Raw genomic sequence first — 15,412 nt, 5'->3', positions numbered from 1 at the left:
ATCGAGTCTGGACCAGACAATCCAGTGATTGACATCATGAGCATCGATACACGCTATTAGGATCGATGAAATGCATCAACCAAGTCAGCGAACCTGACCACCCGATCCCGTTAGTCGTATGGGTTGATGAAGACCTATTCTACCCTTGAATCTTCACGGGTCTGATAAAAGACGCTGCTGCTAAGTCACAGTTGATATCAGAAGAAGCAGGGGTTACATACATCCAGGACAAACATTGTAACAGTCTTGACCCAGCCTTGCTCTCCGGGAATGAGTTCATTATGGAATTCTGGTACAGAGAGGGACAAGTAATGAACAGCCAATTTCTAAACAACTTGATAGGTGCTAAAAGTCCAACGTTTATTGACAGCTTACCAACAAGACCTATTACAAGAACCCAACCACAACCTGACATATTGGTCAGGAATAAAACCAACAAATTGTTGTTTAAAAGTTTCTTTATTAAAACTGCAAAAAGCGTTGTTCAAATGTCATTTGCCATGAAGGTGGTTTCATTATTCGGGCTTAATTAATTATTCAGAGAATTAATGTTCAGAAAGCTTACTAATCAGAAAGGCATCTTGAAGACACACACATATCACATCAAATGACACACAGAGGGAAGCTGTTACTTTTGGTAAACAAACAGAATCAAAACCCTGAACACAAAAATCTATTCAAAGTGGACTAAGAAACATTATTTTTACTGTGCATGTGTTAATAATGCACCTTTGTAATATCTGGTTTAGTACCTTTGGCTTGACCTCAGACACATGAAGATATTCATTACCCCATTTCAAGAAAGGAAGATTCCATTTTAGGTCTCAATCAAGATTGTATTATATGTTGGTAAATTGTATATGGCAAAATACTTATTACAGTTTATGTTTACATATGTCACAGATAAGGACACAAAATCTATTATTGTGCAACAACAGATAATCCTCCATTATGCAGTGTATCACATCTCCCTTTTATTGTGATGAATACCCTGGAACCCATTCACAAACTACGTCCTTCTTGGCACGATGTACCACCTCAAATGCTCTTATCTGACTTAGCATACAATTACAATTTGATTTTGACAGCTAATCTTAGCATCATGCCATTTGAAAAGAGGCGGTCGGGTAGCCTAGTGGTTAAAGCGTTCGCTAGTCACGCCGAAGACCCGGGTTCGATTCCCGACATGGGTACAATGTGTGAAGACAATTTCTGGTGTCCCCCGCCGTGATATTGCTGGAATATTGCTAAAAGCAGCGTAAAACCATACTCACTCACTCATTTGAAAAGGCTCAAAATGAAACCATGGTCCAGGGTACTTATCAACATAGGATGAAGACACAATACACTGGATGATCAAGGATGACTAGAAATATGAAATTGTCTTTCCTTTGAGATATGTGTACTTTTTATCAGCCTGAATACTGATAAATTATATCTCTCTCTAACTACGTCCTATGGTAACCACCCTACAGAAAGAATGAACTGATCACTTGACTACACCAGACCATGAAAATAACAAGAGTAAGTTTTCCACTAATTGTAATGCCAGTTGGCACCTCTCCTAAAAATAGAATTTGACTACTTCTGGTTACATGGTTAATGTTCAAAGAAACAAGGTTTTCATTCAGGCATGACCATCAGCATCTGAGCATCCAGCCAGACACTGTCCATCCTTACAAAAAGTGAAGTTTATTCACAGTCTTTTTATGATCACAATTACCTTGACATTCACATTACAGAACATGCAGCAGGTGTATTAAGGTACATATGAAGGTAAGGAAACTAGTTGTCATGCCTTGATTTGTCAAACTACATGACAACAAAGTTGTGTTGATTTTGATTTGTACTTTTTGACAACCAATTGCTCTGTTATTCAAAATGTATTGCAACTGTTTCCTATTCCAGGGTTCATTCTATGAATTTTCTGACATGGGCCCTTTATGTGAAAAAGGTACGCCGATACAGCACAATGTTAAAATGCCCCATTGTATTTGAAAATGTGGGCCTTTTTTCAAATTTAGGGGCTAAAGCACAAGGCCCCACCCTAGAATTATCCATGCTATTCCTTTCTACTACCTTCCTATTCATCACTGTGTGCAATATACCAGCAAAGTAAAGTAAAGGGTTATGAAACACCCTCCAAGGTTTCGGCATTGAGAAACACCTGTAGGAGTATGAAGTCTTTCATAGGTATTAAAAAGTACGAAGAACATGAATACATGACACTTTTTAAGGATAACAACTTCTTTTGTTCTTTGTGATGACGTTTCACCATTTCATGGTGCATATATATATGTATGTTTACACAAGGTGATTTGTTTTACACAAAGTAGAATTAATGTTCAAGGATAACAATATATACTACTCAAAAGAAGTTAAGGATCACCTGATTCTTCCATATTACAATAGTTAAACTCTCATGCCATGACAAATTAACACTACCAATATGAAAGAATCTGGTGATCCTTAACTTCTTTTGAGTAGTATATTAATGAAGCCAGTGAGTGATAGGAGAAGCGAATTAGGAAGCCCCATCCCTTCATCTTCAAATGGCTTCTCTCCTGTTAATATCATTTGCTTTGTTATTATATTGTTATCTTTGTACATTATTCATACCTTGTGTAAACATGGTAAACAAATCACCTTGAGTAAATATATATATATATATTTTAACCCTACATGCTTAATGGTAAATGGGCAAGAAGTAGCCCTGAAACATATAGAATAGAAAAGAAGTTGGTATCCCCCAAAAGTGTCCTGTATTCCTGGAGGAGTAGGTTTCATTAAAAAGTAGACAAACCTCATAAACATGGTCAAAGTACCAGAAATGTTAGTTTTTGATTGTAAACAAACCTAGACAGACAAATACGTCATCTTTCTGAGGAGAGGAAGTCAACTGACTGAAAAAGTGCAGTTCCCACCCTTGCCAAACTTTCAGTTGATTCTCTTGCCTCAGGAAGTTGCAAATAGGCAGGGAAGAGGGGTTAGCATTGTGAGACAGGGCTGTGAACTGGTTTCACTATCCAGGTGAATAATCAATAACAAAAAGCCCTAAAACATAAACCTGAGATCGAAAATAACTAGTTATAAAGAGCTGAAAATAGCAAAACTGGAAAAAAATTATGATAAAAATAATAAAAAGGTATATGTCTGCAAAACACACATGTGAAGCAAAGATAAAAAACGTGCAGTGTACTTTGCCTTGAGTAAACAGATATTATAACAACCACAGAAACAACATGTACATGAACAAATGTCAGTGCTTACTGTATATTAATCTGCATGTGAAAGGACAAAATAATAACCTGTACCTGATAATTTTCCCAAATTGAATAGTGCCTACTTAGCTCGATAAACATGAAATTTCCACTTTATAAAGATCAGTAAAGACATTATTGAATTACAGCTATTACGCCAAATCAATACAATTATTACATCATTTTCCAAAGGATCAAATGGGAAATGGGAAAAATTTATCATGATACGGTGCACAATTTAATAAAATATTTTTGTTTCTCAGGCGCATAATTTATCAGCATTATACCTCATATGAGAAGATTTTAGTTGTTTAACCAAAAAACATTAATTGTACCCGGGGTGGCGGTATTATAAAGATGTCTGTTGGAACTGACGCGTATCAGGAGTTTTTAGCGACATATTCTAAGCCAATTTATTGCCAAACTGAAGTGATGCAGACGAGAATGATAAGACTAAAAGTCAAACTGTCAAAAATAGTTTCAAAATTGTTTTAAAACAGGTCACATATAGCTTAGGCAAAAGTCAACGTGTGTAGTGCTGCAACATTCTTTAAACCAAGACATCACCTCATTGTAATCTTGTTTGTAACACCAATGAATGACATCAATGGTATCTTGCGGAATAATAGAAATTGAGGGATATACGTAAATGTGCATGTGTTAATCCATTTACAAAATAAGCACGCTATTAAAACATATAGAAATTATGATGTCTTCTTATACCTAAATGTTTTATCCAAATGTGGGTATATATTTTAAAGTTAAATACTATTAATGATATTTCGATGCAAAACTGGATAGATAGTGTGTTATTTCCATATATGTCTCTATATCAAAGAGTGAATTTGGGACCGTAGATAACAATAGCGCCAAGCTCAATATATTTGAAAAATACCTATCTTGGAAAAATTAATTCTGACCAGTAGACATCCTTCATAAGATATACATTGCCTGAGAACCACATTTGCTGATATTTATGTGTTTAAGAAACTTATTATCATAAAGGAAACAATTGCACATTCCTTCACATTGGAATTTATTCATACGAATAAATCAAATGACAATCTTCAAATACCATCACAATGCTGAGCACAATACAACCGATACAATACAAAACATATGTTTAAATACATTAATGACATATTACAACTTCATGTCAAGTTCTTCAACAAAGCACTGGTTATGGGCAACACAGAAGCCATTATCTGGTTTGGCAGTACATGGATTTTAAGCACTGGGATATGGAACTACGCACACATGCACACAGACAGTAGAAAAATAAACAGAACACCCTGACACAGCAAGGGTTAAACATCCAGCATGTGTTATTGATTTGGAAACTACATTTGATTAATTGCATTGGTCATGTTGGAAGAAGTAAATAATTACATGATATGCATCCAACTACTAGTACAAGTGACACTGACAGCTTGTCAATCAGAAAACATTCCATTATCTATTCTCAAAAATTAGTTTTTAGAAAGTATGATTCGCTTTGCGATAACCAAGATATAACTCCCTGTATATCCAACTCTGTCCTTGGGAAGGCTAGCATCATGGTTACCATGGTCACAAGATACCAGGCCGGTTTCAGATGAAAAATGTTTTGAGAGATGATTTCAATTTTTTCTTTTCTCAAGTACAAGTACGCTTTCTGTCGCTACTAGTATTCTGTAGTGATTATTGTTTTCAATATGTGTAAGAATCAGACATTCGTTGCTAATCAAGTTCATGGATTTTAGATCTATTTTGTAGACCTGTGAGAACTTTGGTAAGAATAAAGGTCCTCCGCATTCTAAGCTTGTCATATGATGTGACTATTGGATCAGGTAGTAAGGCTAGGTTGATTTAGGTCATTTTAACCCAATTACACGGTCAATGTTAGTGATATCAATCACTGTATTGTCTGGTCCAGACTTGAATATTTCCGAACACCTTTAATGCTGCGGGGGCTGCGTTATAAAAACACAAAATGTTTGTCGCTTAAAAGCCAGGCTTACCTGCCATTGTTCTATAACCTGTGACACCTACCTTCCATGAAGGAACATGATTAAGCACTTTAATAAAATTTGTAGTTTCAAAGCCCCCTGTCTTAAATCTTACCTCTTATTTGACAACACTAAACACACATGTAACAAAAGCCATATGTAAGAATTTAAAAGTAACGAGTACATTACAGTAGGTGGGAGAATTTAGGATTGAAGCTACATGCATTTGAGCAAAAGAGAGAAATCTCAAGAATCATCCCGTTCTCCATACTTTGTGATAAGCAGAGCGTCAACATTAGAACACGGATTAACAAACAGCATCGTCTTTATTTACATATGATCACAAGATGTGAAGCTGATGAAGCTTGAGTTAGTCTGGTGTCACTCACTGTAATACATCTTCCCGAGGCAAGGGAGTTAACTGACTGTAAAAGTCCAGTTTCCACCCTTGGCGAATTACATCAGGCTGGAACTTCTGGGCTCGATTATAGCGCCACGATACCAGTGGGTATTACGAGTTATCCCTTCTTTGTTCCTCCGTTTGACAATCAGATTCCACCTCTCATATCACTTGCTTCAAACAAAGGCAGTCCCCTGTTAAGATGATCTGATCAATTATCATGATCTTTCAATATTTGGGTCTTACCTAGCGAAGAGCATCAAATGATTTGTGCACCTTGATTAAAGACATGAACAGATTTGGAAAATATCTGTAGCTGGAGGTACACATGCTTTGCAACCGAAAATCGACCAAAATCTGTGTCAGTTTACGAAGCGGATGTTGATTTCATTACACGATTTTGATTGGACCATGCAGACTCTTAGTTCAGCCAAATAAAACTCCATAATCTAGTTCAGCAAAGGGTGGAAACTGGACTTTCACAGTCAGTTAACTCTCCTGCCTTGGGAAGATGTCTCATCATGTCAGCTAACCCGCCATGTGAACTTACCTCAAACTGGTCGAGCAACAACCTGCCGCCATTGTGGCCACATGGAAAATGGAGAATTTCACACAAACAGACGCAACTTCGCATCGCAATACTCATGAGGTAGGCATATCCTGACATCCCTACCCCCCACAAACAGAAATATGTTGACAGGCCAGTGATCACACTCTGCATGAATCTAGGACACCAACTCCGTACAACAGGGAGAAGGGAAATCAATTCAACACAAACAATACATGATGGTAAGTTTATAAAAATTCTTGTTCATACAGGTTATAATTACATCGGCAGTTCCTGTAAAGCATAACATTATACAGCAAGTGTTATCTACAAAAGACCAGAACTTGGGGTGGATTTTAAAGGACTCAAAATGAGTTTGGAATTTACCCTTTTTACTGAAAATAGCTTACTATTTAAGCGTGTCTTGTCTACCTTTGTCGTACATACGGTTTATTTTAATGACACTTTTCTGCAAATTGTGAGAATCAACAAAATATGACATACATCTCCATTACAATATTTATTTTCTTAGTCAATTTTGAGCTTAAGTCTTTGAAAGGCATTTAGAAGGGATACAGATAAGGAGGGGAATTTATGGATGTAGACTTCTTTGTTACATTTTGTTCCTCATAATAAAGAAGTTGACATCCATAAATTCTCTTCCTTAATTTGTATGTTAATTAAAGTATCAGTACCCCATTATTGTGAACCATGGAAGCCAAGAAAGATCTAAGATGATGTAACATTAATCAAGCAAACAATTTTGACACTACAGAAATGACATATTTAAAATGTACAATTACAGTCTGTGCAGAAAACCTTTAGATCTACTGGCCCAGACCGCTCACTTGACACCATTTTCAGTAGTTTTTAATGCTTGGACTTATAATAGCAAAGCTTACAAGATCGAAAGAACTTTTTCTAGACATAGGCTTTGGACTAGTGGTTAAAGTCACAGACTGTTCCATATATTCTCAAATCTTTGTGCACTGTGCACAATATCCTGCCTTCATAATTTGATAACATGTTGTGATTCCATCTTGTGTCAGTCCTTACAAGATGACTGTACACACACAACTTGTCACTTCTATGTCAACATCCGCATCGCGTTAACTCTGGCAGTTCTCTCCGTGATACACGAAGCACAGCATCAGCCTCAGTTGGACACCAGGACATATATCATACTGAAACAGAGAGATATAGCTCATCATTAGCCTTGCTCCAAGGCTGTACCGAAAGAAAAGTTCATGGATGTGTAGTAATTCTATCCTCCTAATAGGCAAGTCTAGATATGTGGACAGTCAAAGGACTCCAGTCTCTTATAGGGACAGCTTGTTCTTATTATTTACATAATCTAGAAATTATGATTTAAATTAATAGTTATTTCCTCAGAGACTTGTGCAAGTCTAGGCTCATCAAACAAAGACGGTGAGTACTGTATTTTCTTGTGTATAGTGTGCACTTCTTTCTCCCAAAATACAACTGTGTGAAGAAATTGCATATTTTTAAAACAATATAAGGTAATGTGTAGTTTTCTATCAGGAATAAACATGCAAAATATTTCTTCAGTTGGCTCTTATTAAATGAAGCACTGACTGTTTGAAATCATCCACCTTCTTCACAGCACCTTATGCTAAAACAATTCAGCAGGCTGAAGGATAAGCAATTATACTCAAGTGCTCTATGCACAAGAAAAGAGGATATACAGTTAAATTCTTTCAGAACAGTTAGAAACATTTCACTTGTCAGGAAAAGTTATTCAGACTGCTTCCCAAACAGAATTATACAGAAAATTTCCACCTGCCCAAAGAATATACAGTTAAACATTGTTGTGGCGAAGTTTCATATGTTGAACTTACGCTTGTCTAAAAGTAAAAGTCAGTAATTGTCAATTCATATCATATCAGTGTCTGAATAACAAAGCCAGGAAACTAGAAGTGGGCAGCAATATCCATCCAGTTTGTTGTTGTTTAACGCCGCACTCAGCAATATTCCAGCTATATGATGGAAGTCTGTAAATAATCTAGTCTGGACCAGACAATCCAGTGATTGACATCATGAGCATCGATCCATGCATTTAAGATATGATGCCATGCATCAACCAAGTCAGCGAGCCTGACCACTTTATCCCGTTAGACGCCTCTTACGACAAGCTAATGGCCTCTTACGACAAGCAATGTCGCCTCATTCAGTTTGGGCAGGATGGTGCACAATCATTCAAGTCATAGGATGTCACCACCCAATCCAACATTAGTCATCTCATATGACAAGCAAAGAGGCCCAGCTTCAGCAGCAGTCTACAATATTCCAGCTACATCATAGTGGCTTGTAAATATTCAGGTCTGGACCAGGCAATCCAGTGACATCATGCACATCGATCCACGCAATCGGGATACGATGACATGCATCAACCAAGTCAGCGAGACTGACCACCCTTTCCCGTAAGTCGCCTCGTACGACAAGCATAGTCGCCTTTTACGGAAAGAATGTGTTGCTGAAGACCTATTCTACCCCGGATCTTCACAGGTCATGTGAGTGAGTGAATATGCAATGTCCAACACTGTCAGGGGCGGTTGGGTAGCTTAGTGGTTAAAGCGTTCGCTCGTCACGCCGAAGACCCGGGTTCGATTCCCGACATGGGTACAATGTGTGAAGCCCGTTTCTGGTGTACCCCGCTGTGATATTGCTGGAATACTGCTAAAAGCGGTATAAAAGCATACTCACTCACTCACTCCTAGACTGTCATGGTAGGAAAACATGCAATCATGACCCTGTTCCAGTTTCATAGTCTTAGTGCTAAGACAATCTTAACTCCCATATAATCTTAGCATTAACATAACTTTGTGGAATGGGGCCGTGTGCCCTGTTCCACAAGGCGATCTTAGTGCTACGTTGATCGTAAACCTATGGTAAAGTATGGGAGTTACGACCAACTTAGCACTAAGGTCGCTTTGTGGAACAGGGCCCTGATTAGTAGTCTTAGAGCCTCATCCAACTGAGTTGCCTCTTACGACAAGCATAGATGGCTTCCATATACATATCCAATAGGAATGCTATAGGAAGGGCTACTAAACATGAGTGAGTGAGTGAGCTACTAAACATGATGAGTGAGTGAGCTACTAAACATGATGAGTGAGTGAGTGAGTGAGTGGGCGAGCTACTAAACATGATGAACTTGTCTTACCTGTAAAGGTAATAGAAGAATGATATGAGGTAAAATGCCAGTTTCACCCAGCCCTCTCGCTGTGCTCGATTTAGTTCGTCTGCATTCATTATTGTTGTGGGGTCATACAGCCCGGGGGAGCTCATCACAGGCCTGTTCATGTATCTGGCAATGAAAGGAAACAATCAGACATCACTCATCATTTCACAGCCTAGATATGGCGTCATGAAGGTACCTGCAATCATAATAGAACTCTATTCCCTCTACTCACAGACAGTCACTATATACATGTACTAGTAACGTTCCAATAACTCAAATTGATCGACAGTTTTGACAGTTAACATGGTTACATAAGGCTTAAGAAAAAGATTGGTTCTCAGGCAATGGCTTTTGAAAATATAGTGCGGGCGGGTGGTGTTTTTTTCCTTTTTTGGTTGTTCAAACTAGTATGTCAAATAAACAGTTGTTTAGCAAAACAACACTTGTGTACAATCAATCTGAGAAAGGGCCTCTCTACATAATAAATGTATTCCTTGATGAGCAAAAAACTAGAATACAGTATTTGCCTACTGTTAGACTACTGAATATTTAAGGATTTTTTTGTTTTCTGTTTTTAAAAAAATGAAAATAAAAAAACGAAACATACGGCAAACTTTATGATGATAAGGGTGGTGTCTGAGAACCAAGACTATTATTTTTTAGTAACCTTAGTAAAGTAAAATAAAAATGAAAAAAAGCTCTTAACAAGATCATTCTCATATTCATAATGGACCACAGGTTCTACATCTACTGAAATGATCCAATAGAAAAAAAATAACAATGTGACAACCTCGGGATTAGAATTTCGTTTTATCCTCACCATGCTCACCAGTCCATGAAAATGATCTGCCACAGAAGTACCATCAACTAAACGGTGAAGGTGGCACTCCACACAGATACATAATCTATCCTGAATGTTATTTGTCGCGGATAAATGTTTTTTCAAACCCTGTCAAAATGCACAGACTGCAATATCCATAACATACTCCATGACTGTTTCCCTGAAGTTTTTGAACTAATTCTCTTGACATTTTAAAACCGGTGGAATTACTTGTGACGTACCTTCTGACATGATAGACTAACAAAGGCAGGTTGAAGAGAACCGATCCCAGCTGCCAGGCAAATACAAACAGCACTGTGTACAGAATCTGTATTGCATATTCAGGTAACACAAGCTGGAAAGAAATGAAAACAATATCAAGTTTTCTATAGATATTCAGGACAAGGCTTTTCAAAGTGAAATTCTGAATTGACTTGTTATGTTTATTGTATGGTCAGTGAAAAGAAAATATCAATTCAATTAGCTGTTTCTGATCTCTACAGAAAGCATAGTCTGTTTGTTTGTTGTTTAACGCCGCACTCAGCAATATTCCAGCTTTATGACGGCGGTCTGTAAATAAGAAGTCTGGACCAGACAATCCAGTGATTGACATCATGAGCATCGATTCACACAATTGGGATCGATGACATGCATCAACCAAGTCAGGGAGCCTGACCACCCAATCCCGTTAGTCGCCTCTTATGACAAGCATAGTCGCCTTTTATGGCAAGCATGGGTTGCTGAAGACCTATTCTACCCCGCATCTTTACGGGCCCAGAAAACATTAAAATATATTGCAATCACTAAAGACATTGACCATTTTGATAATTGACATGCCATGTATTTATTATATGGAAAAGAACCGCTCAGTCTCCACCATGTCTACAGGTATCATTAGCAAGTATATACCATTGTATACCTTTTCACACATGGTACAGATACACACAAAATTAGAGCTATTAATTGGATCTTATCCGAATATTACATTTAATTGTTGAACCTAATACATGAACATATTTATTACCCATAGGGTTTGAAATAACCAAGTTTATAAAATAATGTGTACATGGTGTACTCTTGCAAAATTCACTTCACGATCACAAGTTTATTATTTACATCATCTGGATGGCATTGTTGACGTCAATTGAAACATATTGAGAAGAAAGTCAGAATGATATCACACAAGAAACGATGTCATACCTGAAGATTGTTGACATCATCAGACAATTGTGGTTTTCTAAGACAGGGGTCGTGATCATTGCATTAAACCAAACATGCAAAACATGCAAAAGGGGAGCTCAATTAAAACAATTAAGAAATAATGTGTAATGAAGAAATTGTTACACTCGCATGTGTATCATACTGATTTTACAAAACCAAATTCATGTATTACCCTTGCTCTCACTCGAGAAATACAACGATTCTGACACTCATTTCCTAAAATCAGTATGACACACATGCTTGTATAATCTGGTTGTTTATCTCTATATACAACATATATCAAAATCCTCATGCATGCACCATGTGCACATACCACGGTATAAAATACTATAAGATCAGATATCAGAAATACATACTGGATTCAAACTGTTACACTGATCTATGGGATTCTTGTAGTCTGTTTTCAACTCGTCAAATGCAATTATCTGAAATAAAATCAATCAAGAATGTTAGTCATCCTAAGAGAACAAAATGTCTTGCTCACTGAATTTTTTTTAATAAATACGAACACACTTATAGCAGGAATGAGTGTGAATGAAATTTGATGCTGATTTTAATTAGAAAGGTTTCAGCAATATCCTATGGAGAGACATTAAGAGTAAGTTAGTGAGTTGGTTTTAACGTTTCTTGGAAGAGTATTTCAGTCACATCATTGATTATCAAGGTGTGTGAGAATGTGTGTGGAAAAAAATCATTTGACCCCAATATAGTGAGTGAGTGAGTTGGGTTTAACACCGCTTTTAACAGTATTCACGTTATATCACGGCAAGTCAGCTTAATGTGGGAGGAAAGTCTGTAGTGATGCAGGTCTCGGATGTTTACCACTTCGGTGAAACCCACGAGCATGGGTATGGTGCTGACAAACCTAGAAACATAATTGGGGCGAACCGGGATTGGAACCCACAATCATAGGTTTCTGGCATGCCAAAGGGACACAACTCAGCGAATCACTGCGCCCTAGACGACCGGCCCCACCCGTGCCCCCAACCCCCGAAAAACACTCTAACTAGTTAACTTTGAATACTCATATATGTATTTTTCACAAGTTTATTTAAGCTTTCAAAAACAGATTTTAACCTTGGTAAGCAATGATATATTATACATGATCGAACATGTGAATATTCAACACTTGTCAAGTTAAGCAATATTAAGTCATATTACCATGATTACTTTAAAAAACTTCAAGGGATCTACAAAGAATGAATGATATTTTTATCCAGCACACAACACAGCAATATTCCTTTTCAAGCAATATCCCAGTGGCGACATCATGTATAGAATAGTGTCTGGGCCAGGCAACCAATTGTAGCCATGTTGATAGCATGAGCAACTATTCACACTATCTGGCCACAATGACACACATTAGCCAGTCTTACATACTGACCACTAGATCTCATTAGTATAGCCACAGAATCTCGTAGGAGCCCAGGGAATTCATACATCAGTTCTCAGAATTCAATAATCACAGAAATCCATTTTAATTATGCATGGATGTTGTTTATAGAACACAATGTAAAAATGTATCTGTAATGTATCAAATTTGGATGGGGAATGGTGATCAATAGATGTCCAGTACATTTCAACATGTCATTACATTCTGCATGTTGTTATTATCAAGGATACACATACAGACCATCACAAATGCCTGTAAGTATTCAAATCTTTAGTTGTTACATGAAAATAGCCGAATTAGCAACTTATCACTGGAATGGAATTTGAATAGTTGTCATGGTCATCATGGTCATAGACAACCATGTTATGGTCAGTTTTAGCTGATATTTCTGTTTGCCATAGATTACTTTGTTCTCCACTTAAATGGAATATTATCCACGAAATAAAACTGGAATTCATCAAAGTGGATCGCTCATTCGGATTACTTGTAATATCCGCATTCGTTATGATAGAAATAACCTGGACTTCATACAAATTACACCATGTACACAGCCAATTCCACCCCGCACCAAACCAATATCTCTGGTTTCCAAATAAAAAAGACATGGTTATTGGGGAGATAAATGTTATGCTTAATGATGAATATTTAGTAAAGATGCCAACGGGACGTGACATACATACGCCCATGACAATGTGATTGTGAATCATTGAACGAAATGAGGCCGGTGTTCACATTGTCATAAAGAATACCGGTGTTAATGAATGACTACACATGTTTATCATGTCGGTATCGTATGGTTTACAAATATAAGATGTACACTTGTAAACATGTAAGTCTTACGTGAAATATTACGAAGAATATAAGCACAGCAGTAAAAATAAGAGCGGCTATGTAGCAAAACGCAGCAAACGTGAACGCCATGATTGTAAACTAAGGGCATGTAACTATGTAGTACTTCCGGCCTTGGTGATTTATTTGATGTTGCTGAAGAGATGATATATATTCTGGATCGATTCCTCACTGAAAAACATGATTTTTTAAATATATATCAAGGACGTTGTTTCGTTGAATAAATTACAAAGTTGTTTTTTTTGATAATTTTGGAAATATTCTGTCGCCGACACGGTGAAGTTATTGTTGCATAGATTATAGAGCAAAAATATCCTGTACAAAATGCGCGGAAACGATAGAAAGATCAGCGTGTATGGCTTTTCGCCACTTTAGCAATATTCCAGTAATATTACGGCGGGGAACACCCGAAATGGCCTGAACAGTTTGTACACACGTGGAGAACTACAGAAAGAAGCTAAAGAATAAAATTTGACAAAATCACGAAAGGCATTTGTCTTTTCATGTTATTTCACCAGAGTGAAATATGGTTATTATATTTCAGATAAATACGGTATTTTATAAACAAAATTTACGTAATTGGGAATCATACCTGTACGGGTTTTTTAAAGGGGCACGAAGGTTGGGGGAAATAGCCACTCTAGCGAGCAGTTTGAAAGAAGTTCTTCAAACCTTTGTATGTCTAAATGTAATCTTATGTTGTGTATCTAGCGGTTAAATATTATAATGTTAGCCTAAATACGCAGAGATATTTCAGTTCCAGATGTAGGACTATTGAAAACGCCATCTGCCAGAGCTGAGTTACGTGACTGTGGTTCACTATCAGTGAATACATATGGGCCCACAAAATGATGACGTGACAGCAATCAAAAATCGGCGAAGTTGAATGAATCGCTCTTAAAATATCGAAACACCAATGCAAGGTCCGGTCTAAGGAATGTTGACTATATTCAAATCTCTTCCTGTGCCTTTCAATAATTATGCCTTTGATATAGTGTTATGTTCATTATGATCGAATGTGTGTGTAGGATAAAGCCCACCCGAGGGTTTTTATGATATTTAAACCCCACATCCGCGAGATAAAACCGAGGGACATCACATAAAAACCCGAGGGGAAGTGTTTTATCTAACATATAAACCGAAAAAAGAAACTTAAAACAAAATTTATCAACATTTTTATGTTTCAAACATACCTTCCATGAACATTAGGAAACGGGCTAAAACATCTCTTGCTGGCGTACGGTTCTTGAAAAAGACATTCTAAAAAGTATTTAGAATTATCAGCGTCTCTGTAGTCTAGTTGTAAACTCAAAGGGCTACAGATACGAAGGTAGTGTGTTCGATCCTCGGGATTATACAGAAAACATTTGTCATTTGATTTAATATTACATGTTACAATCTGAACGGAAGTTGTGTTAATAAAATACCGGGGTATAATACATGATATAGCAAATCTGCCTGGAATATCCTATAAAATCCCGGGACGTGACAACATCCCTGTTTATGAGATTTAACCCGACTGTAATACAGTAACGTACCGTCTTTCAGTAGGTACTCTTCCCAGTTCAATGTCAGGATTATCGAATCATGGTTTTCGTCATAATGGGATATGTAGAAAAACAATTTTCGTTTTGCTACAGTCGTATTGTGAATCCAACCTTAGTATATGTCTAAATAGTTCATGGTGTATGTACATGCTTCAGGACAAATTTAGACTTTAGGAAAGAATAAA

At 37.1% G+C, this 15,412-nt stretch overlaps 1 protein-coding gene across 1 annotated transcript; it reads right to left on the bottom strand.

Moving 5' to 3' along the window:
* Nucleotides 1–443: 443 nt before the first annotated feature.
* Nucleotides 444–13,771, bottom strand: LOC124126057 (protein cornichon homolog 1-like). The gene is made up of 5 exons (XM_046489484.2): nucleotides 13,672–13,771; nucleotides 11,795–11,863; nucleotides 10,460–10,572; nucleotides 9,380–9,523; nucleotides 444–7,379 (listed from the first exon to the last, which is right to left on the bottom strand). The coding sequence occupies exons 1-5, from the start codon at nucleotides 13,750–13,752 to the stop codon at nucleotides 7,352–7,354; spliced, it is 435 nt and encodes a 144-aa protein (XP_046345440.1). The 5' UTR covers nucleotides 13,753–13,771; the 3' UTR covers nucleotides 444–7,351.
* Nucleotides 13,772–15,412: the final 1,641 nt, after the last annotated feature.

The sequence above is a fragment of the Haliotis rufescens genome, unplaced genomic scaffold, assembly GCF_023055435.1.
Source record: "Haliotis rufescens isolate VD_foot unplaced genomic scaffold, xgHalRufe1.0.p SCAF_3, whole genome shotgun sequence".
NCBI lineage: Eukaryota > Metazoa > Mollusca > Gastropoda > Lepetellida > Haliotidae > Haliotis > Haliotis rufescens.
The sequence above is the reverse complement of the archived record's forward strand: the minus strand, read 5'-3'. Positions and strand labels throughout refer to the sequence as shown.

Coding starts and splice junctions, on each gene's coding strand:
- LOC124126057 (XM_046489484.2), bottom strand. CDS start 13,752: ATGGCGTTCACGTTTGCTGCGTTTTGCTACATAGCCGCTCTTATTTTT. Junction 11,864..13,671: donor TATTCTTCGTAATATTTCAC/GTAAGACTTACA, acceptor ATTTTATTTCAG/ATAATTGCATTTGACGAGTT. Junction 7,380..9,379: donor TTCTTCTATTACCTTTACAG/GTAAGACAAGTT, acceptor TCTCTGTTTCAG/TATGATATATGTCCTGGTGT.